This window comes from Montipora capricornis, chromosome 2, assembly GCF_036669925.1.
Source record: "Montipora capricornis isolate CH-2021 chromosome 2, ASM3666992v2, whole genome shotgun sequence".
Lineage (NCBI taxonomy): Eukaryota > Metazoa > Cnidaria > Anthozoa > Scleractinia > Acroporidae > Montipora > Montipora capricornis.
This window is the reverse complement of record NC_090884.1, coordinates 16,644,152-16,668,853: the sequence shown is the minus strand read 5'-3', so window position 1 is coordinate 16,668,853 and position 24,702 is coordinate 16,644,152. Positions and strand designations below refer to the sequence as shown.

At 38.1% G+C, this 24,702-nt stretch overlaps 2 protein-coding genes and 1 non-coding gene across 4 annotated transcripts in view; 1 reads left to right on the top strand and 2 right to left on the bottom strand.

The window, feature by feature from the left end:
- Nucleotides 1–24,677, bottom strand: part of LOC138038271 (titin-like) — a 40,573-nt gene extending 15,896 nt beyond the window's left edge. The window contains exons 1-5 of the mRNA XM_068884066.1: nucleotides 24,668–24,677; nucleotides 18,371–18,586; nucleotides 16,319–16,483; nucleotides 2,790–3,098; nucleotides 524–676 (exon numbers count right to left, since the gene is read on the bottom strand). Coding sequence (XP_068740167.1) covers nucleotides 524–676; nucleotides 2,790–3,098; nucleotides 16,319–16,483; nucleotides 18,371–18,586; nucleotides 24,668–24,677 — 853 coding nt within the window. The remainder of the gene's footprint in view (nucleotides 1–523; nucleotides 677–2,789; nucleotides 3,099–16,318; nucleotides 16,484–18,370; nucleotides 18,587–24,667) is intronic.
- The window catches only part of LOC138038975 (uncharacterized), a 101,092-nt gene that overhangs the window by 59,760 nt on the left and 16,630 nt on the right, over nucleotides 1–24,702 (bottom strand). The gene's annotated exons all lie outside the window — the stretch shown is intronic.
- Nucleotides 2,139–2,264, top strand: LOC138039541 (small nucleolar RNA SNORA17). The gene has a single exon (XR_011130619.1). It is a non-coding gene; the product is annotated as a small nucleolar RNA SNORA17 (small nucleolar RNA).

Here is a 24,702-nt window from a genome sequence, read left to right as displayed (position 1 = left end):
ACACTTTTAAGATTTCTGTTTGTATACTGCCGTGTCTTTGGTGGAGATGTTCGTCGATTTGAAATAGAAGGAAAGGATTTAGCTCTGATTTTCAGGTGATGGGTGAGACGTTGTGGAAGGGTTGGGCGCCGTGTCGTTTGGTTCCCGAAATCAGCTCATGAGATGTAAGTTTGCAGATGGGGGATGAGGGTGAAGTTTTTGTTTGTTGAGTATTTGCGGGGATAGAATGGATCGAAATGCGCAAATCAAACGATGGCCTTCTAGGCTCGTAAGCAGACTTTACCTTACCTTTCAGGCGTTTTAGGCGTTATTATGGATACGGACATAGATGCGTCATCGAAAGACCACCTAGTTCCCAAGATTAGCCTTAAATTCTCAATCTTCACCGTGAAGAAAAAAAAATAGCTTTCCTTTCCCAGCCTTTTGTTAGTCAAACTTTCCATAGAACTGCCAGATGGTCATTACTACCAGTAGTGAAATTAGAAATTAGCTAACTCTATAAGCTTAAGACATCCCGACTTACTTATGCAAGCCTGCACTTCGTCCTGCCCTTTCTTTTGAACTTTCCATTCCACCTCTAATGGATTCCCTTTAGCTGAACAAGTAAACTGAGCAGTTTCATCTTTGAACCTCTTGACTTCGATATCCTCGTTGGGTGGAGTAAGCCATGGAGCAACTAAGAAAAATAAGGAAAATTATTAGGTGAGGTGACCTGGACACAGTAACATCAGTGACAAATACCACCCGGTCAATACCATTTTCCAAAAAAAAAAAACCAAAACAACAAAAACAAACAAAACAAACGGGAAAAAAAGTCAAAAAAAGACTTTTTTTCCCAGGCACTTAAAACTGTGGGTAGAAAGGGGCTGCCTGTTAGAACACCCCTCAGCAAACACAAGGGTCTTCAACTCAACAGTAACAAACCCTGAAATACATTACGATTTCAACCATTCAATATAGAAACTGACAGAAAAAAAAAATAATTATCTCAGAGAAATTTTACGAACTACATCATAAAATGTACTGTACATTTATATTGGCAGGGCTCTCATTAGGGGCTGTAATCCGTAACACCTTTTACGGCTGAGCCCAGTCAATGTTACGGGTGATGGTTGCTGCAGAATGAATTTTCGTGGCACAAAACAAATTGAAATTTATTTATAAACATTTACCTTCTAACGAAAATATAATTTCTGCCTTGTGTTGTCTGTGTTCCTGATTCTAAGTAGTGTTTTTGGTAAAAATCCAAACATTTTCCGTAAAAAACCTTTGGAGAACACCCCCGATCGATCGTTGTTGGATTCTAACGCCATTTTCAGCAGCAAAATCATTATCAATTCAACCCATGCATACGGCGAGAGCTACTGAAATTTAAATTGACCAATCAGATTTCAGCGAGCGGGAAAAACTGTGCTATCCGGCATCACGTCAATAGGTTCGCAGTTAAAGGGCTAGAAAACCATTTAAAAGATTTTGTGGCAACTTTTTTGTGAACAAACTTGACGCCAAAAGTGGTTTGCCGGCGAACGGCGATTTGACAGGGGCACCCAACGGCAATATAGTTCAAAAGCACTAAACATAGCATTGTTAAACGCATTTTAGTATTTAAACGGTAGATATAGCCATATTTTTATCCCCTAAAAATTTTTCATCTGTTCGGATTTCCCGTGGCTGAAAGTCTAGTGATCCGAAAATTATAGTGATCAAAACTTACATTTTCGAAAATTTCAGCCAGAAAAAAGCTCCCGAAATATCTAGGTGACCTATTTTAGGGTAAAAATCCATTAAAAATGGGCAGTTATAACATTTTTAGATGTTCGAAAATCCTAGGACAGGCAGGCGAGCAAGAAATTTTTCAACAAAGGTTTCGAAAATTCTAGTTCTAAAATCGTTTTCCAAGCAGATATTTTCCGAAAATTGACGTTGGGTGCCCCTGATTCGACCGTCAGCTGTTGTGCTTTGGCTGTTATTTGTGCTTTTTCTAACTATTTTAAGACGAATTCAGTCTGGTATTTTCGAAGAAAGTGCGAGAAGACGTGAAAACTGTATTGTTAATGTATTTATTTGTGCTAACGTAGCGAAGATCGACAACAACGTCATTTACGCACAGGAATGCACTGTTTCCAGGGAAAGGGCAGATGATTGAGAGGGTAGCACAGTTTTGACTGCCCTGTTTTATTTTCATCACTTTTTGATTGAGAAAATATACAATTTGCACCTCAGAGTGCTGAAAAATGCATTTCCGAGGTTCTAATTTTAAGACTTTTCTGGGTGAGCATGCCCTCAGATCCTCCCAGGGGTTCAGGCCCTTTGGGCCTTCATTTACATGGTATTTGGCCATGTATTTACATGTTACAGGTGAAATCTTGAGTGTTACACCTGCTTCAAAACTTAATGACAACCCTGTATTGGCATAATTGTTGCACTTCAATGAAGAAGTGTGAATACAATAAATTGTTATTGTATTAATATTAATTCTCTGTAAATAATATACTGATTTGACTTGACTTGAGAAAAAAATAATGATTTGTTATAAAGACTGCTGATTTTATTGCCAAAGAGAGAAATAAGAGACAAGCCATTGCCATGAGCATAAACACTCACAACGATGAATTTAAAAAAGTGTTTGTGCAGAGTTACATGTACACCGTCCTGTAAAAGGATTAAGAATTGCTTCGGTGGGAATGCTGCAGAAAGGAGTTAAATTATTATGTTCATTCATGACACAAGAATTCACTACAGAAATAAATGGTATAACCTCAATAAAAATAAAAATAAAATGTTCTTACTTCGAAGTTCCATGCTTTTAGAGATGTTATAATTTTTTGCGTGTTGGAGAACCACTTCAAGAAGACACGTATATACTCCAGCATCTCTAACACCAACACTTTGCAAATTTAGTGGTTTAAGGGTGTCTTCAGTCTTATCTGGATCAGGAGAGCGCACACTTTCAAATAGCTCCCCATTCTTGTACCAAGAAATCCTTTTCAGTGATGTGGTTGCTTCCTTTCCTTCAGTTAAGTTGCATGCTATCTCCACCCGGGAATTGTGTTTAACGGTTCTGTTAGCAGAAACAGAAATTTTGGGGAGGTTGGCCACTGAAATACAAAAAAATGCCCAAATATAACAAGTCAGAAAACTTACAGCATACAAAAGCTGGTTATTCATTTTTAACTTTTTTTGGTTGACTTAGCATGAATTATGAATTGGTAGAACATTACAGAGATAAAGCAGGCAGTGTGCGTCACGACTCTCAAAGGTTCATGGGTAGAAATGTGAATGTAGCTCATTTCAATCTAGACACAGTCGTGTACACATCTCCCGGGAGTATCTACGGTGAGAGTAAACATGGGAATCAAAACACTGCTTCCTTTTCTGAAAAGCGTTACAGATGAGAATAATTTAGATCATTTCAAATATGTCACAGCGGCCGTAGATGCGTCTTGTTGGCTTCGCTTGAAATGTGACGACTGCCAACAATGGCAACACCGAAAGTCCCAAACAGGCATATCGCAGCAAGAGTACCGCGTCGCTGTCCAGACAGGCTAACCTATTGATTGGCGCTGTGCCCCCTTTTCTGATTACCCACTGGAAAGTATGCGCTTGGAGGATGATTTTGTTCTTATTGACAGCTACCTGTATAGCTGGTGAGCTGTTTCACAAAAGACAGTTTCCACCTGGAGTTCGAGATTGTGGACGACTCCACGAAGAGTAAACTGGTAAATTGTGGGGCGAACTCGGTTATGTAGGGGGCGAACTTCAACGGGGCGAACTCGCTACAGGGCGAAACCACCGTAATTCTCGATTACGTGGTTGCTCCATATGAGGCAGATGCCCAAATAGCGTACCTCATGAAGAACGGTTACACCGATATTGTGATTTCCAAAGATTCTGAACTTCTAGCATACAAATGCCAAACGGTCACGTTTTTCCAAATGCTCGAGTATCATGCCCTCGATATATGACAGCATCACCCCTTTTTTTATTACATTTTTTTTACACTAGGTCCAACTGAATTATACATATATATTTTTAATCATTCTATATTTAAGACTGAAATGGATACATTTAATCATTTCCACGTGAAGCAGTTCTAAGCAGCATTTAAAAAACAAAAATTCAGAAGTTGTGTATGTGCACCAATAAGGCTTAGAATTGAATAATTTCAGAATTATAATTTATTCAACATGTCATCTCCCTGCCCTTCTTTTCTCATTCGTTCACAGGTTTTATTCAAGCTGCAACTTAGTGGTGCATGTCAAGTCATCAAGCTTGAAAAGGCATTGGCCCACTTGTCACTGACGTATGAAAGTTTCCTTAACATCTGTATTGCTGCAGGTTGTGACTACCTTTCAAATGTACGTGGAATCGGAATTCACTCAGCAAAAAAGTTTGTGACAGAGGGAAAAAATTTCTTGGCTGTTCTGCAGAGCAATAAACATGCCCCAGGTGAATACACAAGTGGATTTCAAACAGCCAAGGCCATCTTTCTGCACAAGACAGTGATAAATCCTGCTGATGGAACAACAATCCCATTATCACCATGGGAAGACACTCCCGATTCACATTCCCAAACATCTTGTGGGATGTATCCACTTAAATACTTATTATACCTAGTGTATGTCGGCGAAAAGAATACTTCCAAAAACTCCAGATGCTGAAATTTTTACATGCAAGACGGTGAAGTCTTAATGGTGCACCCTACTATTATCATGGTTAATAACCTCTAACTGGTCTTCCATCTTGCTGCTTGTTTGTTGTCATAACCGAAAACAAACCCTGCTTATTACCATATGAAGTCAGCTTCTGCGTATTACGGAATGACGGAACTCAAAATGGACCCAACATATTGTCATGTGAGAGAATTCCATGTTTGTATGTGTACAAGTCTCCTGTTGAGTCCTGATGAGTGGGCGACCACGAAACAGGCTTGTAGGGATGAACTTGTAGTTTTTTTTTTTTTTTTCTTCCATATATACTTCGCTCTACTTCTATGTATTCATCACTGTTTTAAGAAAATCAAGTTTTACAATCCAACAATGTGTAACCGTACATCCTGTACCCAAGTTCAGGAGTTGCCATAAAGCCATTATGATGACAACCGGGAGGGCACATTGTATACATATTGTGTATTACGCTCACTGTTCATACAGTTTGAGCACTCTCTGGATTGGGTGGAGAGCCTCATAATAGGTGTTCATTATTGGCATAATGAGTCACTCACTGTTTGCAGTTTGAGCACTCTTGTGACTCCACAATGCAATCCAACAATGTGTAACCGTACATCCTGTGCCCAAGTTCAAGAGTTGCCATATAGCCATTATGGTGACAACCGGGAGGGCACATTGTATACATATTGTGAATATACTTCATAGTAATCTTGAACGTCTGTAGAGAGAGTGCTCGATAGTAAAAAGACTAGAGCATGAATATAAAGAAAGTATAAAGAAAGTAATGGAATCAACAAATTAATGATCTGACTAGCCATCTTATTACTAACTATAGTTTCATACTGCACGAGCCGTGAGGCACTCTTCAGATAAAATAGCTACGTGAAGAATCCGTTAAAACACACGCTTATACATGGCAGGATTACACTCGCGCGCTAAATTTGAATTAATAGTGTTGCGCGGAAATAAATCAACATATGAGGTTGCTGAGGAGATACTTCCTCGCGTGTCTACATGATGACACGAGTTCGTTACGCCTGTTCATGGTCGCGAGGTCAGGTCTGCAGATAATAAAATATTTCTCCCACAAGCACAGGCTACATCGTTCGGAAACCAGGTTAAAAGAGGCGGCGTGTTTCAGGATCCTCCAACTGATCTGAAAATCTACGTTTGCCTCCTTCAATTTCCAAACATGCTTAATTAGCTCTGTGCTAAGTTTCTTTTTGTGATGTTTGAATGAATTTCTATGGTTGGTGAATCTTTTTTTGAAGGAGTTCCATGTAAAACCGATGTAAGTTTGAGGTGGTTTGTTGTCATTTGTGAGTGAGTGAGTGAGTGAGTGAGTGAGTGAGTGAGTAAACAGTAAACAGTAAATCTTTATTGCGCCTTACTCTCCAAAGGGAGGTATCGGTCTCGTTACAATAAAGGTGATGATATCTACTTGAATAACTAATTAACTAAAAAGATCATACAATTACTTGTAATACAATTGGTATAAAATTATTATTTTAATTATTTTGCATTTAGGAAGTCTTTTCTCTTCTGAAACATTAAATATGTGTATTTACCTATTATCTTTGAAGTGCTTTCGTTTTCTAGGGTAAGTAAATACCTAATTTTATCCTCATCATTAAGGCTTTTGAAAACAACATCGTGTGTTGAAAGGAGAGAATGGAGCTCATTTCTAATGTTATCGTACCCTGGGCAATACATCAAGAAGTGCCGCTCATCTTCTATATAGCCTCTATTGCAGACTAAACACGTTCTTCCATCTACTGGGATTGGTGCACCTCTATTTTCGTATTTCCCAGTCTGTATTCGCAAGCTATGAACCCCCAGACGCAATTTTGTCATACTTATTCTATGTGCTGGGTTTCTGATAGTTTTGAGATAGTCTTCCAATTGGTAGTCGAATTTGACTTCTTTGTGTGTAAATTTCTCTCTAGAGCCTTCGGAAGTGTTGTTGCGAGCCTTCAGCCAATTTCGAATGTAGTCCTTTTTAAGCTGATTCTTTATGGAGGAACGAGCATTCTTAATGTGTAGTTGGCTTGATGTATTGCCTATAGAGTGCATTCGTATAGTTTCGTCATTATTTAATACATCAAAAAATTGGCTGTGACTTTTTGCGTGATGAAAGGCTTCCTTTAATAGAGGATTGACTGTTTTATGCTGTAATCTAAGCGAGTAACTAAATATTGAAGCTTTTATGTCTATACTTAAAGGGTACCGTCCAAGTTCTGCCCTACAGGCAATGTTCTCTGTGTACCATGGGGTATTTAGTGTTTGTTTACAGAACTTGATATGGACTTGTTCGATAGTGCTTTTGTCAAAATGGGTCTTATATGATAATAGCTCCGGTCCCCATATTTCGCATCCATATAGTAGTATAGGTTTGACAAGGGCATCAAAAAGCTTATTCTTAATTGTAATTGTGGTCGTATCCGAATTGGAGAACAATCGTTTCACTGTCGCAAGAACTTTATAAGCTTTTTTGCTAAGGATGTCTCTTGCGTAGGTATAGCGACCAGATGAGGTCATTTCTATTCCCAAATATGTTTGTTTGTCGACGATAGGTAATGCTTCTGAACCATATTGGAAAATTTCCTTGTTTTTGGTTTGACCGTTCCCACTAAAGATGATGGTATTTGATTTGTTGGTATTCACCTTCAGCTTCCATTCCTCTGCGTGCTTTTTAATGACGTTAATCGATTTCTGTAGTCCTTCTGGAGAGGGACTTAAAACTAACAAATCATCAGCATACATGAGGCAATTTAGAGAATGGCTTCCAATCATTACTCCTGGACAATGGTTGTCCCTAAAGTATTGCGGTAAGTCATTCATAAATAATGAAAATAAAACTGGACTTAAGCCATCACCTTGCCTTATTCCTTTGTTGCATGAGAACATTTCTGTGATAGAGCTTTCATCAGTTTTGACGCAACTTTTAATCGACGAATACATGGATTTAATGACTTTAAAGAATTTGCCTTTAACTCCATATTGGTAGATTTTATAGATCAGCCCGGACTGCCACACGCTATCAAACGCTTTTTCATAATCGATGAAGCCAACATAAAGTTTCTTATGTTGTTTTGTATACTTATTAATGAGTTGCTGTAGGATGAATAAACTATCTGTTGTTCGGGAATTTGGGCGAAATCCAAACTGTTCTGGATTGAGGATGTTATGTTGTTCGATAAACTTGTTCAGCCTGGATTGTAAGATTGATGTAAATAGTTTTCCTAAACAGCTCGTCAATGTGATTCCTCTATAATTTGCTGGAGACCGCTTATCACCCTTTCTTTTATATATCGGTTTTATAACACCTATGTTCCAATGGGTTGGGAATGTTCCACTGTCTAGTATATCATTGAACAGTTTTTCTAATGAAGGCATTAGATAATAGCGTCCGTGTTTAATCATTTCATTAAGGATACAATCCATACCCGAAGCTTTCTTCAACTTGAGTTTTGATATTTGTTCATGGATTTCGTTGGTCGTAATAGGCTGCCCTAAAATGTCGTTATTCGGTGAATTTTCGTTTTCCCAGTCCATATCTTCATTTGAAAAGTCCAAAGTGGTGTGCGGTTCCTGGCTATCATATAATAATTTCTGATAATGACATATCCAATCTTCTGACGAAACAGAGGTTTCCTCTTCGACAGCATCGCTTTTTCTAAGTTGATTAATATACCTCCAGAAATCTTGACTGTGTTTTGGGTGTAAAGCATTAATTTCATTTACTATTTGGTTTTTGTATCTTTTATGCATCATTTTGACATGCTTTTTGTATTTCTTTTTAAGAACAAAATAATCTTGTCGTAGTGATTGGTGAGAACTGGGGTTAATTTTCTTTACTAATTGTTGCAGTTGTTTCTTTAACTGTCTGCAGGTGTGATCGTACCATGGTTTCTTTTCTTTGGTAGTTTTAGAGGTTTTCCGCGATGTTGCTAGGCATGATTTGGCCACCGAATTGATAATTTGGTTAAATTGCGAGATTTCATCGTCTACTGATGCGTGGTGTTCTGAGTTGAAGGAATCAAATAATCTTTGAACATTAGGATTGGATAATGCACTGAGAAATTTGTCTTTTGAATCTGCCTTCCAAAGAAACTTTTTAAAGTTCTTTTGAGTAGGTGCCGCTTTGCATAGTGGTTGTCTAGGTGCATTGTCTTTTACCATGTGAGAGCGGGAGGGAGTTAATTTTAGACTGATAGGACAATGATCTGAGTAGGTTGTCAAGGCTTGAACTTGAAATCCTAATATCGTCTTTATAAGGTCTTCACTTGCTAGTGCGTAATCGACTGTGCTTGCCCCATTAGTTTGATAGCAAGTGTATTTTCCATCGAGATCACCTGTTAACCTGCCATTCAAAATTCGCAATCTATTTCCTATGCATAATCGTAATATTTCTCTTCCTACTTTGTTGATTGTGTAGTCCGCGTTGTTTCGCTTTGGGCAATCCGTGTCTCGATTGTAGGTATTATGAATTGTTAAAAAGTCATCCGCATCGTTTTCAATGAAATCGTTTAATGTCCCCGTTCTCGCATTGAAGTCACCAAGTAAAAGAACTTGGCCTTGGGTAGAGTACTTATGAATTTCTTTTTCTAAGATATTGATAACGTCTTCTCCTGCCTTTCGTTCTGATTGTAGTGGGGGTAGATAAACTGCAGCCAGGAAAATGTCTGCCTGGAGTCCAAGCAATTGCTTATGTAATCGGCACCAAATTATGTTGGGGGAATCACTGTGTATACGAGAAACAAAATTTTGATGATAGTCTCGAATTAATACCGATACCCCTGCTTGGCCTCGTCTGCTTACGGTGTTTTTAACGGTTGAGTACACTGTGTACCCTTGAAAAGTTAATGTCTCGTCTTTTGCCCATGTTTCTTGGAGACAGATAATATCAAATTTGGATAGCTTAGATTTAATTGATTTAATGTTCAATTTGGTATTCGAGACGGTTTGTTTCGTCGGTTTAAGCCTAGTTTTTAGGCCTTGAATATTCCAAGAAATTATATTAAAAACGTTATTTTGATTATTCATCTTGAAGAAATAATAGTAATGATTAGATAAATTAAAGTACGTTAAAAAATAAACGATAACTGTTGGACTACGTAAAAAATTAATAGAATAATATCAGTCGAATAAATACGACTAGATTGATTTGCATAAGCTGGTGAAAGTAAGTGACTATTAAAGTAAAGCTTACTGTTGATTTCCGCTTTTATGTTCATCGACCGTTTTGAAGTGTAGCCAGAAGTAAATTCAGCAATTGCTGTGACGGGTCCCTTGATAGGTTCCTAGTTCCATTTGGTCGAGTGTTGAAATGTTTTCCTCTTGGATTATGTGACTGTTGCTTAGATCGTGGCGAAGTGGAAGAGTGTCCATTTTTTCTTGCCCATTGTATTAGTGCGCCAGCCAAAACAGCAAGACCTCGCTTGTTATAATGCTTTCCGTCACGTGTAAAAAGGCTTGCCTCCGTCGCTTTAACATCTATAAATTCCACATCCAGCAGTTTCATTTCCTCGTTTAATTGAGCGATCCTGTCGTTCTTGGTATCTCCATTGTTGTTGAATTGTGGTGGGATTTTGCAGAAGGCAGTTTTGGCATTTGGGAACTTGGAGCGTGATTCTGTGACTAGGATATTCAATTTATCTCTCAGGCTCTCAGTAGTAGATTCTGTGTGGATATGGTTGGTGCCCAGGTGAAAAATGACACGCTTGACAGCTTCGTCTGGTGTGGGATCACTTTGTAGATAATTGATAGCTGAATCAAACGTTGCGCCGCTAAGTGATCCAATGCCCATGGTCAATCTACGGCTTTCAAGGCCGCGCGTGTTAGAATCACCAAAAATAATGGTGTCTCCGACGGGTTTTATTTTCTTGAAGGCTTTTTGTTCTTGAGTAACTTGTTTCCGTTGATCTTGGGAGCTGGCTGGGGGTCTGTCGTTTTCAGGCGAAAGGACAATGGATTCTCGAGATAATGATTTCCGGTGTGCGACAGCTTCACCATTAAAAATGCTCTCTTGGATAGAATTCAATTCTTTCTCAATATCATCCACTCTTTTTTGAATTAACACGTTTTCTTCCATCACAGATGTGTTACTTTGCTGTATCGTTTCATCATGATCATTGGCTTGTTCTGCTTTCTCTTCTGCTGTTCGAACGCGGGCAAATAGTTGTGTCATCTCTTGAGTTGTCTTCGCTTTGTACGCTGCGAAATTCTTGAAGTGGTTCTGAAGTTCTGTTTCGATGGACTCACGCAATGAGCGCTCTTTGATAATTAATTCATAACATCGTTGAGTTTCAGTTTTTGACTGTTGCAATTCAGCTGTTGTCGATTTAATTGTAGCTTGAAGATCTTGCAGAGTGCGTGTCGTGCTGTGAAGCGTTTCTTTAAGCGTGACATTTTCTTCAATTACTTTTGCTATTGAAGATTTTACAGACTGGATTTCTTTGTGATCAAATCCACCAGGAGTGCTTGGTAAGCTTCTTCTCCTAGAGTTCTGGGGTGATAAGCACTGACTGGATGATTGAGTGGTTATGAAACTATCGGTCTCAGTTTCTTTACTGTCAGACAGGGCGCCATTAATAATAGTGGCCAAAAGGTCATCTAATGATTTGGAGTTTCCGTAGTTTTCATCGGTCCGCTCTTTTTCAACGTTTTCCTTCAATTGCGGAAAAATTTCCTTACACCAATAACCGCAGTGGTTGCCCTGGATCAAGACGCGGTAGGTTGTTAGGTAAAAAGAAATAGTGAGATTGCCCAATCTTGTCGCGCCACGTGCCTGGAGGATCTTGCTCTTGGATTTGAGCCATCACCTTGGCTTGATGATCACTTTTGCTCCATTCAATTTCGTATGTTTCTTGAGCATTGTCGTCTCGGGCTCGGTAAAAGTCATCGAGACATCTTATCCACAGCGGCAGATTCTCTTTGCTTGTCATGAATGCCGTGGTTTTGTCGCCATCATTGTATAGCTTAAAATTAATTTCCTCGAACAAAGCTTGTCTGGACTGTTTTCCTCCTGGCATGTCGAAGGTGTCATTTGTTTCTTTTATGTCCTTTTGTGTAGCGTGTTTGAGTATCTTTACTGAGTCACTTACATCACCGATTTAGGCTCTCTAGTGCTCTGTGCTAACCGCCATTGCGCCTTACTCAATGAGTAAGTGAGTGAGTGAGTGAGTGAGTGAGTGAGTGAGTGAGTGAGTGAGTGAGTGAGTGAGTGAGTGAGTGAGTGAGTGAGTGAGTGAGTAACAGTAAACAGTAAACAGTAAATCTTTATTGCGCCTTACTCTCCAAAGGGAGGTATCGGTCTCGTTACAATAAAGGTGATGATATCTACTTGAATAACTAATTAACTAAAAAGATCATACAATTACTTGTAATACAATTGGTATAAAATTATTATTTTAATTATTTTGCATTTAGGAAGTCTTTTCTCTTCTGAAACATGTGAGTGAGTGAGTGAGTAAGTAAGTAAGTTAATCAGTCAGTCAGTCAGTTAAGTTGCACGTTATCACCACCCGGGAATTGTGTTTAACGGTTCTGTTAGCAGAAACAAAAATTTTGGGGAGGTCGGCCTCTGAAATACAAAAAAATACCCAAATATAACTTACAGCATACAAAAGCCGGTTATTCATTTTAACTATTTTTGGTTGACTCAGCATGAATTATGAATTGTGTAGAACATTACAGAGATAAAGCAAATTTGTGTTTTCAAAAGCGACATCTATTTTTGGTTCTTTAAAAACTGATACAATGTACTTAAGCCCCATAATCATGTTACAGACAAATGTGAGATGTAATTTTGTGGTCTTGAGTTTGACCACATAAGAATATACATTTGTAGCTTCGGCATGTAAAATTAATGGTGACCACAACTTACCTACTAGTGTTTACTTTACATACATGTACATGTGTATTTTTAGTCCAAATTCATGGTATGCACTTAACGCAGGTTAAATCATCAAAATGCACAACATTGTATGTATCTACTAGAGTGCTTTCCTTATTCCCAATAGTCAATCTGAACATGAACCCTAGTCAAGTACAAAGACAAAAGAAAACTCTTGCTAGGGTGGGAATCAAACCCACTGGCTATAGATTACATGTACACATCGCGCAGAATGCCGCGACACATCCGGGACTGAATTCCACAGTCAGCGCGAAAGTTCAAATTCGATCTGGTTGCTCGATAGCTAAACAATAAAGAAAATGACCACAAAAAGGCCGAAAACGCATACGTTTTTAGAGATTGCCTCCTTTGTACTTGTGTTTCGTGGTGGTTATCCTACGGCTTTTGTAGATGAGATATTGATGGATTAAATGAGACAATTTTCAAGATCTTACTAATCGCGAATTTAGTCGTTTTTCTCCTCTGAATTTGGTCTATTTTAGGGAAAATACTGTAAGAGGAAAAATTTGGAGCTGGACTTTTCTCCCTTTGAAGTGTCCCTTTATAACGGTTATCATATGGCTTTGAATATTTGTTGTTCAAGGAAGTTTCATGCCAAGTTTTAACGGAAAATGATGGTTACAAGCGGTCGTTCTATTCAACTTTCGAACTCCCCAGCTGACCTTCTTGCCTTCCTGCTCTTCGAAAACAAGAAGAACAATAGAACGAAACTGTTTTGAATTTCCCGGCCGAACATTAATATATGATAAGCTCCGCCTCCGCAAACAATCGATGCTATCAGGCATTGTAATTGAGGTGCTAAACTGTATCATTTAAAAGTCTCACTTCAAGTAACGCTTTGCGTCAGTTGCAACCAACAATTCGATAAAGTTTCAATACGCGCGCATTCTTCACAGAACTCCAATATGCCGTCCGTGCAAGAAATGCAACACGTTGATAGGGAGCTCTCTTTAGAGCTCACTGAATCCCCGATCAACCCCGCTTTACCCCAGGTTTAGTGCCTGTTTTCCGTTTGACTTTTCGGGCTCGAAAAATGTACGGAGCTTTAAAGAAACAATAGACATAAATTCCAGTAAGATTTTAAACAACCCAACTGCATAGAAGTTGACCGCCATCTTGCCTCTAGTTTTTTTTTTATCCTGCGCATATACTCTAGTAAAAACACCGCTTGACGGAACTGGCGAAAAACAGACAGTAAAAAGCACTTCCGGTACGGTTTGTTTTTCATTGCCCGCGGTAACCGTTTCTTGATCGCGCATGATAATGGCTAACCGGGAGAAAATCTCATCCTCTGTAATACCGAGTTGAATGAAATAAAATTGACTGTTGTCTGTTCTCAGTTTCCTCTCCAAGGGACCCGATGGTTCTCTTATCGAGATTTTCTGCCGACTCTGATAAAAAAAAGGTCTAGCATGGAAGTCAGAAACCTCTTGCCCTTACCAATGTGTCATTGCCGAGAGGCACAAAACATAACGATTTTTCAATCGCACTGACTACTACCGAAACAATGTGGAGAATTTGAGGTTGCAAAAGAGCCTTCGCTTCACTTTAGTTCAATAGCCATTTTCCTATTGAGTAATTTTTTTAATCTTTTAATGTGGCCATTACTTTTCCGCATAAATATTCACGATAAGAAAAGCTGGGGAGAAGAGAAATAAAGGGAAATTTGAAACATCGGGGGACACATTGTTGGTCATTGGCTTTTATTGGAGTTGGACATTGTTGGTCATTGTTGGTCATTGGACCGCAACTGTAACTTTTTATGTTATGTCGAAACAAATCGAAATTTGAATTATTATCCTTACAAAATGCAAACATATTCCCATAGGATTGAACAAGAGAATTACAGGGCCATTTCGGTCCTACTTGTCGAAACGCTTTGGAGAACAAGGCGTATCAGAATGGGTTTTATTGACACGCAAAAACTGGCAGGGTTTGACGGATAAACCCCGCCATTGTGTGCAGTTGGGTTAGAAAAAAAGTGTCCTTGACATTCGGATGTTCTTCTCTCCGGATTTTTTTTTTTTCCGATGGAGAATAAATTTTCTTCTGCCCATGTCGTCAAGCGTATTCAACGTTACGAGTCTCTCTTCGTTGAAAAAATCTTAATAATGAAACGTTCGAGAAGTTTAACAAAGTGAGTTCATTATTAAGACCTGGTTTTAAAGTGCTTAGTACGCATGAAGCTATTTCAGTTAACGCTTAGATTTTAGTTACCTTTTGTTACCAAAAGTTGTGAAATTTTTTGCAGGAACTTGTCAAAAGTTGTTTTCAATAGCAAGAGTAGCCTAATTAGGGCTCTTTTGTTAACTTTATCACACCTTGATATTCGCATACGTCTTCTGAACAGTTTAATTGACAGCCGTAGAATTCACCGAGGAGAAACCGAAAGACCGAAATATTCACAAAGCCAAATCGGCGGACCAATCATAGCGGACTAGTTCTGAATGAGAAATTAATTATGGCGCACATCCGAAAATTATGCACCGCAAGTAGATGTCGCCAAAAACAATAGCATTCTGCGCGATGAGTAGATCACCATTGCTCTACCGACTGGTCAAGTAACAGGGTCAGACAGGAGTGGACCATGGCTGCAGTGAATTCACCACTAGCTCAGCTTTGGCCTTGACCGATAACAACTGCAGCAGAGATCTCCTGGCAGAATGGTCAGCTCTTTCCACAGGAAAAATCTAAACATGGATATTACTGCATGTATTCCATGAGATGACATCTGGATCAGTTACATGTACACATAGTTTGTATGGTTATACAGCAATACATGTACTGTAAATGATACAACATAGTCAGATTCCCTTTCACCTGGTCTCCAAATTGAACCCCTTGCTGTGGTATTTGAGTTCAAAAGATTCAGTTTAACAATTATTGAAATGCTGCCAAAGTAGGAAAATAATATTTCACATCTGCTTGTGGGATTAGTACATGTACATTTTTCTTTCAAATACATTCATGGAATGGGAATAAAACTGAACTTTAATGTAGACAGGAAAGGATCTTAGAAATTACATCTGTATATAATTATTTCTCTTTAAATTCTTAGAAGTTCTTATACTGAAAAAGACAAGAGTGGTCATGCAGGAAGGACAATGAAAACTCTTGACTAAAAAATGTAAGTTAGCTATCAAGCAAGTTTACAGGCACAAGGAAGGGTTACGTTTTTACAAACGTTGGCGGTGTAGCACTTATATTTCAACAGACTTAACTGATTAGAGTGTAATGTGAAGTGCTAGTTTTGTACCCCATATGAACCATGTGAGCGTTAGCCCTACTAATGGAAATGGGCCCACACAAGAACAGAGAAAAACTCCGACCATTGTGGGAACCCACCACTCAGTTAAGTTTACGTAGTTTACAAGCACTCCACTTTTAACAATAAATTACAAATGTATGAAAAAAACAATTCAAACCTAACAGAAACATTATTAAGAACACCGAGGGGCAGAAGGCAACCAGCTGGCTATTTACAAAGCATAGTACGTAGAGTTGAATCTGGGACAACTGGATACAAATCCAAACCAGAGGTCAGAACGGGATTTGAACCAGGAGCAGCCGCATGCACTCCCATCGCCCTAACCACTGGACCATGCTGCTTCCTTATGGAAATAATGAGACATTAACATGCAACCTCAGTGATCTTGATAACACAGATGTGTTTTCAGTAAATCAAAATGAACAAAGGTAAATTAAAATGAACTTTAAATAAGGTTCCCACCTGGGATGACATTGACAGTGAAGCCATGCCTTTGTGCATCTGCAACAGAGTCATTCACTGCAAAGGCATGACATTCATACCTTCCCAATTTACCATTGCTATCATCTTCAAGCGTAACATTTCGAATGTTCAATGTTACAAAAAGCTTTGTTGCAGTTTTTCCACCTATGGAAATTAAAGGCAATAAAAAGTTAGCAGAGTCAGAAAGAACCAACTTTGGGAGAGCAGATAGTAGGCTAGCCATTGCAGAGAGGTGGCCATTGTGAAGAGGTTGATAATTTTTATTCTTTTACAAGAAAACAAGATACATGCTTTAAGTATAAGAAATCGTATGAATGTGAATGCATTTCGTGATTTATGGGCACAAGCGATGTTTTGAAAGTTGTCAAAATTGCATGAGCCATAGGCGAGCACAATTTGAGAACTTTCGAAACATCACGAGTGACCATAAATCATGAATTGCACAAGCAAGTTCATGATTTGTTATTTTATTATTATTCTACTCAAAAAAAAAATCACTCCATCGCTTTGTTTCCACTCTACACGTATAAACTCTTTTGCATTCTTATTTCTATAACCTATTTCTGCATTCATGGTTGACCAGTGAGAAAGACAATGTTGTTGGGCATTATAAGAAGCATTCGTAATGTTGCAAAGTGTACACTGTACGTGTATGTTTACTAGTACTGTTACAGTGGCAGATATTGTATACTGTACATGTAGTGTTAGTAATAACGTCTACGAAAACATACATAACAGAACTTTTAAAATGTTTACAATAGACCAATTCGGCTAACTCAATGTTGTACCCAATTAAGATCCTTTGAAAGTAAAACGTTTTGTTCCAAATATTTCCATGTGAATGCTACATTATCATGCAAATGCAATACACAAAGAATCTTAACCCCGAGAGATTTAAATTGGGTACAACATCACATTAGCCAAATTGGTCTATTTGCAAACAATAAAAATACCAAAACGTGACCATTTCATCCCAGAGACAGCCTTCATTGAACTTGAGTTTGTTTGTTATTTATTTGTTTGAGCAGGTTGAAGTTTTGGCAGCTATTCAGCTGATGTGGACCTGCTATACCCACCCACCCATATACACACAGAGGACAGCCACAACAACGGAAACTTCATTGCCTACTCTTCTCGAATAGTGTGTGGGTTCTACGTCCCACAAGGAACTAATGAACATGGAAGTTATTTGTGAGACGGGACGTCTGGCTTATCGTCCTTATCCGAGAAGACTTGAAAGTCCAACTATTTGCGGAAGTAATTACAAAGGCAGCACTTTCTCCTTAGTTATTTAAAGACCCTGAATATTGGTCCGGCCGGAGTCGAACTCCCGACCTCCCGCATGGCAGCCCGGTGCTCAACAAACAGAGCCACCGGTGCGCGGAGTCACTGACATACACTGTACATGTACTATACATGTAACTGGCATATACATGTTATCTTTAATTGGTTAAAGATGATTCTGGACATAAATTGGGACAAGTTTTTATGGGTTACATGTATTCGAGATCTTGGAGAGGTTATTGAAGAGAACACTACATACAGGTACATTGTAAACTAAAATTGTAAACTAAAATATTGTCAAGACAATATTTGTGTTTTCCTGAGCTTAAAGTGCCCATTAAGTAAAAAATTATCTCTTGCTTACTTTAAAGACCTTGAAAGGTCTTGATGAAGAATGAAGAATGGTGTTTTCTATTTTGGAATAATAATTATCTTCTCTCCTTCCAGAGATATTCAAGTTTTTGTTTAAAAATTGCCAGCAGGAATCATTAAATTTTTGTGCCTGTAATTGCTAAGATTTTAGAGGTTGCGAAATACTCTTGTGATCTTCAACAATTACAGGGGTGCATGTAGCTGACTTATACCCGATTCACACCAACTAAGGGGTTTTCCTCCCTCATCAAGATGGACTTTCAGTCAAGTAAATCCAGCTGTGGGTGGATACCCTTGATGGGGAGAACCTGTGGTATCCTTCCCTTCCAGTGAATTGAATGCATAAAATTAAATTGAAGAAACGAGTGTACCCACCTGATACACGAAAATCTTCAATTCTTTTTTCAAGGAACAAGTTTTCATTGGGTTTAAGTTCGACAGGATTTCCAAAACGACTAAACCTCAAAAAATTTATTTTTTCAGGGGTTTTTACTCCTGTAGGATCAAAGGCCACACATGTAACCTTGGCACTTGTAAATTCAATTGCATAGATGTTGTCTGGATATGGCTCCACAATACCAAAATTATCAGCTGAGGGAGAAAGCAGAGTAAAAATGTTAGTGCTTGGTCAAAGTACCTTTTCACAGTTTTTAAACCCATTATGGTTATGCTCCTTGTATCATTATTTTTCATTCAATTTTACAATAGATGTGCATTGTACTTCATCTAAATAAGAGGAATGGTCAACTACTGCTCTGCATAAAAAATAATTACAATAAGGCAATGCGTTACTACAATAAGGCACTTCAGTGGTTGGCCTTAACTTGATAAAAAATTAACCCTTTCCTGCCAAAGAGTGACACATACATGTGTATATTTTACTCCTCTAGGGCAAAAAGCAAATAATAGGACATTTGTATGATGATGCCATTTGACTACAAGTCCCAGAATCCTTCAGGTTTTGTTTGTCTCGTGCTAATAAGAGCTATTGTTATTTTTACCCCGCTGAGAATACAAAATTTAACCAACAAAAGAAGAGCAAAATGAATTCTGGTAGTTGTAGTCAAACATTTAATGATGCTATCGTGAAAGTTGCCTATTACGACAATTCTACAAAATTTCGGCATAAACATCTCGATCTCGACATTCCAAAAATATGCATATCCCATCTAATGGCACATGTCAAAGTATAAAGTTGTTTATCAAATGAAGAAATTACAAGAAATTCGAAAATATCTCCATCTTATGGCTGAAAAATAAATCTGAAAGCTCACTGGAGAGGTCTTAACTACATTTCTACTCCAAAGGAAGGCAAGAGGTAGTAGGGTGTGCAAAGAGTCATGATGGAATTTGGCAGTAGGTGGTACTGTTTGAAAATCAAGGTCAACGCAAGAGTTGCTTTCTTTGGATTTGTTCTTATTTTATTTTTTCACCCAAGAAGAGCACTCAGTCTGGTAATTCTCTCAGTCTGGTAATTGTGTATCACAGGCGATGTACAAAGAGAGGAAACAAATTATGAGCATGTCACTTGATAGCCGATTTTTCCACGAAATTTTTTTGACTTGGATGAAAATCACAATATTTTCCTCAGAAAATTATTTAAAGGTAATGTCATGACCTTTCTGATGTTAGTTGGTCTTGGTTTTAATTAGCTACCAAAATTAGATCATCAAATTTCAAATTCAAGTTCTTTTACCATCTCAGCAACTTTCGAGATAAACTAAGAATAAAGCCAGGATCCGAGCCAGGATCCGAGCCAGGATCCGAGCTAGGATCCGAGCCAGGATTCGAGACCTAACCGAGACCTAACCGAGACCTAACCTAACCTAACCGAGACCTTCCCTAACTAGACCTAATTAACTAGACTAGAACCAACCTAAATAGACCTAACCTAACCGATTCGAGACCTAACTTAACCGAGAGATTCGAGAATAAATAGCGGAGAAAGCTCATCTTAGCTCGAATCCTGGCGGGAATCCTGGCTCGGATCCTAGCTCGAATCCTGGCTCTGATCCTAGCTCGAATCCTGGCTCGAAGTTTAGGTATCTTCGCAACTTTCAGGCTACAAAGAATTTTCATCCAAAATGAAGTTTACTTCTAGCCGTCAAGAATATATACATGTAATTATTTTAAATTTCTGCAAAATTCAACATTAACTAAACATCTCGATTTCGTCACGCCAAAAATATGCATCTATCTCGTCTATTAGCACATGTCAAAGTGTAAAGTTGTTTACAGGACGAAAAATTACCTTGCCTAAAAACCCACTCTAATGTCGTCTTTCTTCAACTACAGTGTAGCTATCAAAATAAGTTTGTTTACGCATCTCCGCAGAATTTAATATGCCAGCTTGACAAGTTTTATACCCCTACCTATGATAAATTTTTATTTTCAATTTCAGCCAAACGAAACAAATTGTGAATTGATTATGATTTTTTCGCATAAGAGATCTCGTTATGACAAAAATATACACATCGCGTCGGCAAGTGTCACTTGTCTTTGATGACAAGTGATGAGATTTCTACAAAATGTTTCGAAATTCGAAAATATCAGACATCTTACTGGAATATCAACATGAAACCTCATTGGAGAGGTTTCATGGGCATTTTGACTCCAAAGGCTGTTTTTCCGCTCAAATTCTACTGACTTCCCCAACAGGTTTGCCAATCAAATTATAATGCGATTGTCAAAATCGTGCCGTAAATTCTCTAAAATTTCTCTTTTCATGAGCAAAATTAAGAAAGGAAGAGGTAACAAGTAGGCGGCAAACAGACTTACTGTAAAATGGGCATCAATTGTTAAAATTGAATAAAGACCTCATTAGTTTAGTGATTCATGCACGCCAGTCGTGATCTTACTCTCACTCACCCACCCACTGACTACATTCGAAATTGGCTGAAGGCTCGCAACAACACTTCCGAAGGCTCTAGAGAAATTTACACACAAAGAACTCAAATTCGACTACCAATTGGAAGACTCAAAACTATCAGAAACCCAGCACATAGAATAAGTATGACAAAATTGCGTCTGGGGGTTCATAGCTTGCGAATACAGACTGGGAAATACGAAAATAGAGGTGTACCAATCCCAGTAGATGGAAGAACGTGTTTAGTCTGCAATAGAGGCTATATAGAAGATGAGCGGCACTTCTTGACGTATTGCCCAGGGTACGATAACATTAGAAATGAGCTCCATTCTCTCCTTTCAACACACGATGTTGTTTTCAAAAGCCTTAATGATGAGGATAAAATTAGGTATTTACTTACCCTAGAAAACGAAAGCACTTCAAAGATAATAGGTAAATACACATATTTAATGTTTCAGAAGAGAAAAGACTTACTAAATGCAAAATAATTAAAATAATAATTTTATACCAATTGTATGATCTTTTTAGTTAATTAGTTATTCTAGTAGATATCATCACCTTTATTGTAACGAGACCGATACCTCCCTTTGGAGAGTAAGGCGCAATAAAGATTTACTGTTTACTCTTTTATTCACTCACTCACTCACACACTCACTCACTCACTCACTCACTCACTCACTAACTCACTCAGACAGACAGACAACCCGATGGCACTGTGCATTACGGGCTCGCCCGTACGCACAAAAATTATGTATTTTTCTTTTGTCCATGCTAGCTTCATTCTGCTTCATTCTGGTGTTCTTCTGTTTATTCTGTCTTGTTCTGGTGTCATTGCGCCTCACTCCGGTATAATATTTATTCCGGTACCATTCTTGTTCATTCCATTTCATTCCGGTGTCATTCCGCTTTAATTCAGAGTCATTCTGCCTCATTACGGCATATTCCGCTTTATTCAGGTATGTTCCCTTCCGTTCAGTTCCGTACCTGTGTTTAGTGACGCCCAGTAAAATTTGTCAAGTCTCACTCCCAGGAGTCAATGGGTACAGTGTGTACTTACATGTAAATCCCCCATACTTTAATAACAAGCCAGTGAATTATCAACAACCGATGAATTCTTGCCTGGCAAAAGAGGTAAAATCTCTAATATCAAAACATCATTGCTTAGTGATTACAGTATCTGGTTCAAATTTTCAGAGAATGCACTTTCAGTATTCAGTTCTTTATTCTCAACTGACTGATTAAAGAAAATTATTTTAGCCTTGTGCTAATGAATAAAAAATGTAAACATTGCCAACCTTCCTTCGAGACACAGTGTAATTAACAATAAATTTTGAGCTGTCACCAAAGAAGTTTTGAGAGATCATGGATTGACTTTAATGCTTTGTTTAATACCTTGGCCGTTGAATTCACAAATGGAGACCCAAAAAATAGAAATCAGGACTGCATTTTTTATGGGCCAAACCTTTAACAATGATTATTATACTATGCTATCTACTAGATTGGCTTACTGGAATTGGCTAAAAATGGCTTGTAATAGACAAACAATAACAACAAACTCTTGCCATGGAAACAATCCTACTTAATAGTTCACATAAAATTATTTTATTTTATTTTATTTTTTTATGACTTGTATTTTATTTTTATTTTTATTTTTTTACATACAATAATTAAATACAATTCTAAAACATCAAATTACACTACTTACAATACTGCATTTACTAACACTTCACTACAATACTTGTCTAATGCCTAGCTACCTAAATATTATGAAAAAAAAAAAAAGGATCCCTTGTACAGCCAAATACGTACAGTTCTAAGAAACACACTTCAAAAACAGATTATGGGTTAGGTTCAGAGCCCATGCACAAATCCCACTTCTTATTAAATTTGCCCATGTTATTAGCATTTACATATATAATGTTTTCCGTTCCATACTTAATTTTTGCCTTTAGCTTAAAGGCATTTATAACAGGAGGAGACAGATTTCTTTTGCAATCCCATATAATTATATGATTTAGCGACTAGTATCAAATAGTTTAGTAAAGGGCAATTTGCGTAAATAATACCAATCATGACATCTTGCAGAGTAAGGTGGACGAATTCTCTGGTCAGTAGGAAGACGAAATATTCGAAATCTTTCCAAAAAGGTTGCACAAGGCTACAGTGAAAAAGGAGATGGTGTAGAGCTTCCGCTTCTGAGTTACAAAACTAACATTTATCCTCTGAGATGTAACCTATCTTAAATAACTTTGTATTAGTAAATAGTATCGAGTTAAGGACTTTGTACTGAAATGCTTTTATGTATGGTTCAAAGGACACGTTATGCGGTAGCCAGAAAACCCTTTTTCAAGTGATCTTCTGACAAATTAAAAGTTTTCCTCAGATGTTGAGAATTATTTGGAAGCTTGGCTTTTGAGTTTTTCATTAATGTGTAATAGTCCTTATCAGGACTTGAAAATTGCGACCTGCCCCTTGCGATTAAAATATCTGGAGGAGTCGCCAATTTGCGACCAGCTTTTACCGTTGAAATAAAAGGGTTAGCAGTTGGCATTTTGTCGCGACTTTTGCTAAAGTAAGTAAATTGATGAAAAATCATCATTTCGATTCTCGTCCTGGATTTTGTTTCAACTTGGAGATAAGGAGCAAAATTGTAATGTGGTCCGCGATCCATTTCCTCGATCAATCACCACTTTCAGCGGTTTCATACACGTATATATTGCGGGCTTCTATTGCCAAAAAATGCGTGGAAACTGCCCACGAATTTTAATCTCACGAACGAAATGGGTGTTTTCTTCAATAAAATAGTCAATCTCTTTGGCTTTCAATTTTGTAAGGATGGTTAGCAGCTGCTTTATCACTAATATCAGGCATTTCTTCAGTTTTATGCGGAGAATTGTCAAGATATCCTAGTATAGTCGTACGTGACCAGTTGGCCATGCAACCAGACGTTGATTGACATATCTAACCAATAGCCGTAGTTTGATATGTCAATCAACGTCTGGTTACATGGCCAACGGGTCACGTACAACTATACTACGATATCGTCATAAAAATATCGTAATCATGCGGAGGATGTGGATTTTAGGGATTATGCGGATCTGCATCGCTGCATCCTGTCAGATGCCCCGTTTAAAAGCAGTCAGTGTAAAACGCAGACTGCAGACCAGGGCTAAAATGCAGACTGAGGGTAAAATGCAGACTGCAGACCAGGGGTAAAATGCAGACTGCAGGTAAATAAAATATTAATGATGAAAAATGAGTCCTAAGGATAAAATAAAGAGTGTTCGTACCCGTTTGTACTTTCACATTGAAACCCCAACACAGGTTCCATCGCTTTGGTTGCCCCACCGCATGTTATAAATCAGGATTTTCATCGAACTCTGTAATAATTAAAGCTCTTTGAATCCTTGTTGTTGTTGGAAAAAGTATAGTTTTGTAAAGTGAGTTGCCTTTAGGCAAAAAAATCACCACCCCGTAACTCTACTGTCCATTTTGCTGCACCGAACAAAGTCACAGAGTAATTACCCAATAACTCAATTTATTTTGGCACGTATGGGTACAATACCAACTAACAAAGACAGAGATAACGTGGCTTTTCAGGAGCACCCAACGAGAATATAGTTCAAAACCACTTAGACATAGAATTATTAAACGTATTTTAGTATTTAAACGGTAGATATAGGCATATTTTTATCCCCTAAAAATTTCTCATCTGTTCGGATTTCCTAGCTGAAAGTCAGATGATTTCAACGATCGCATAATTTTTCCATGGACTCTTCACAGCAGTCCCTAAAAGGTGCACCGACCTGCAGTCATGATAATGTTAGTTGTTCACACATGT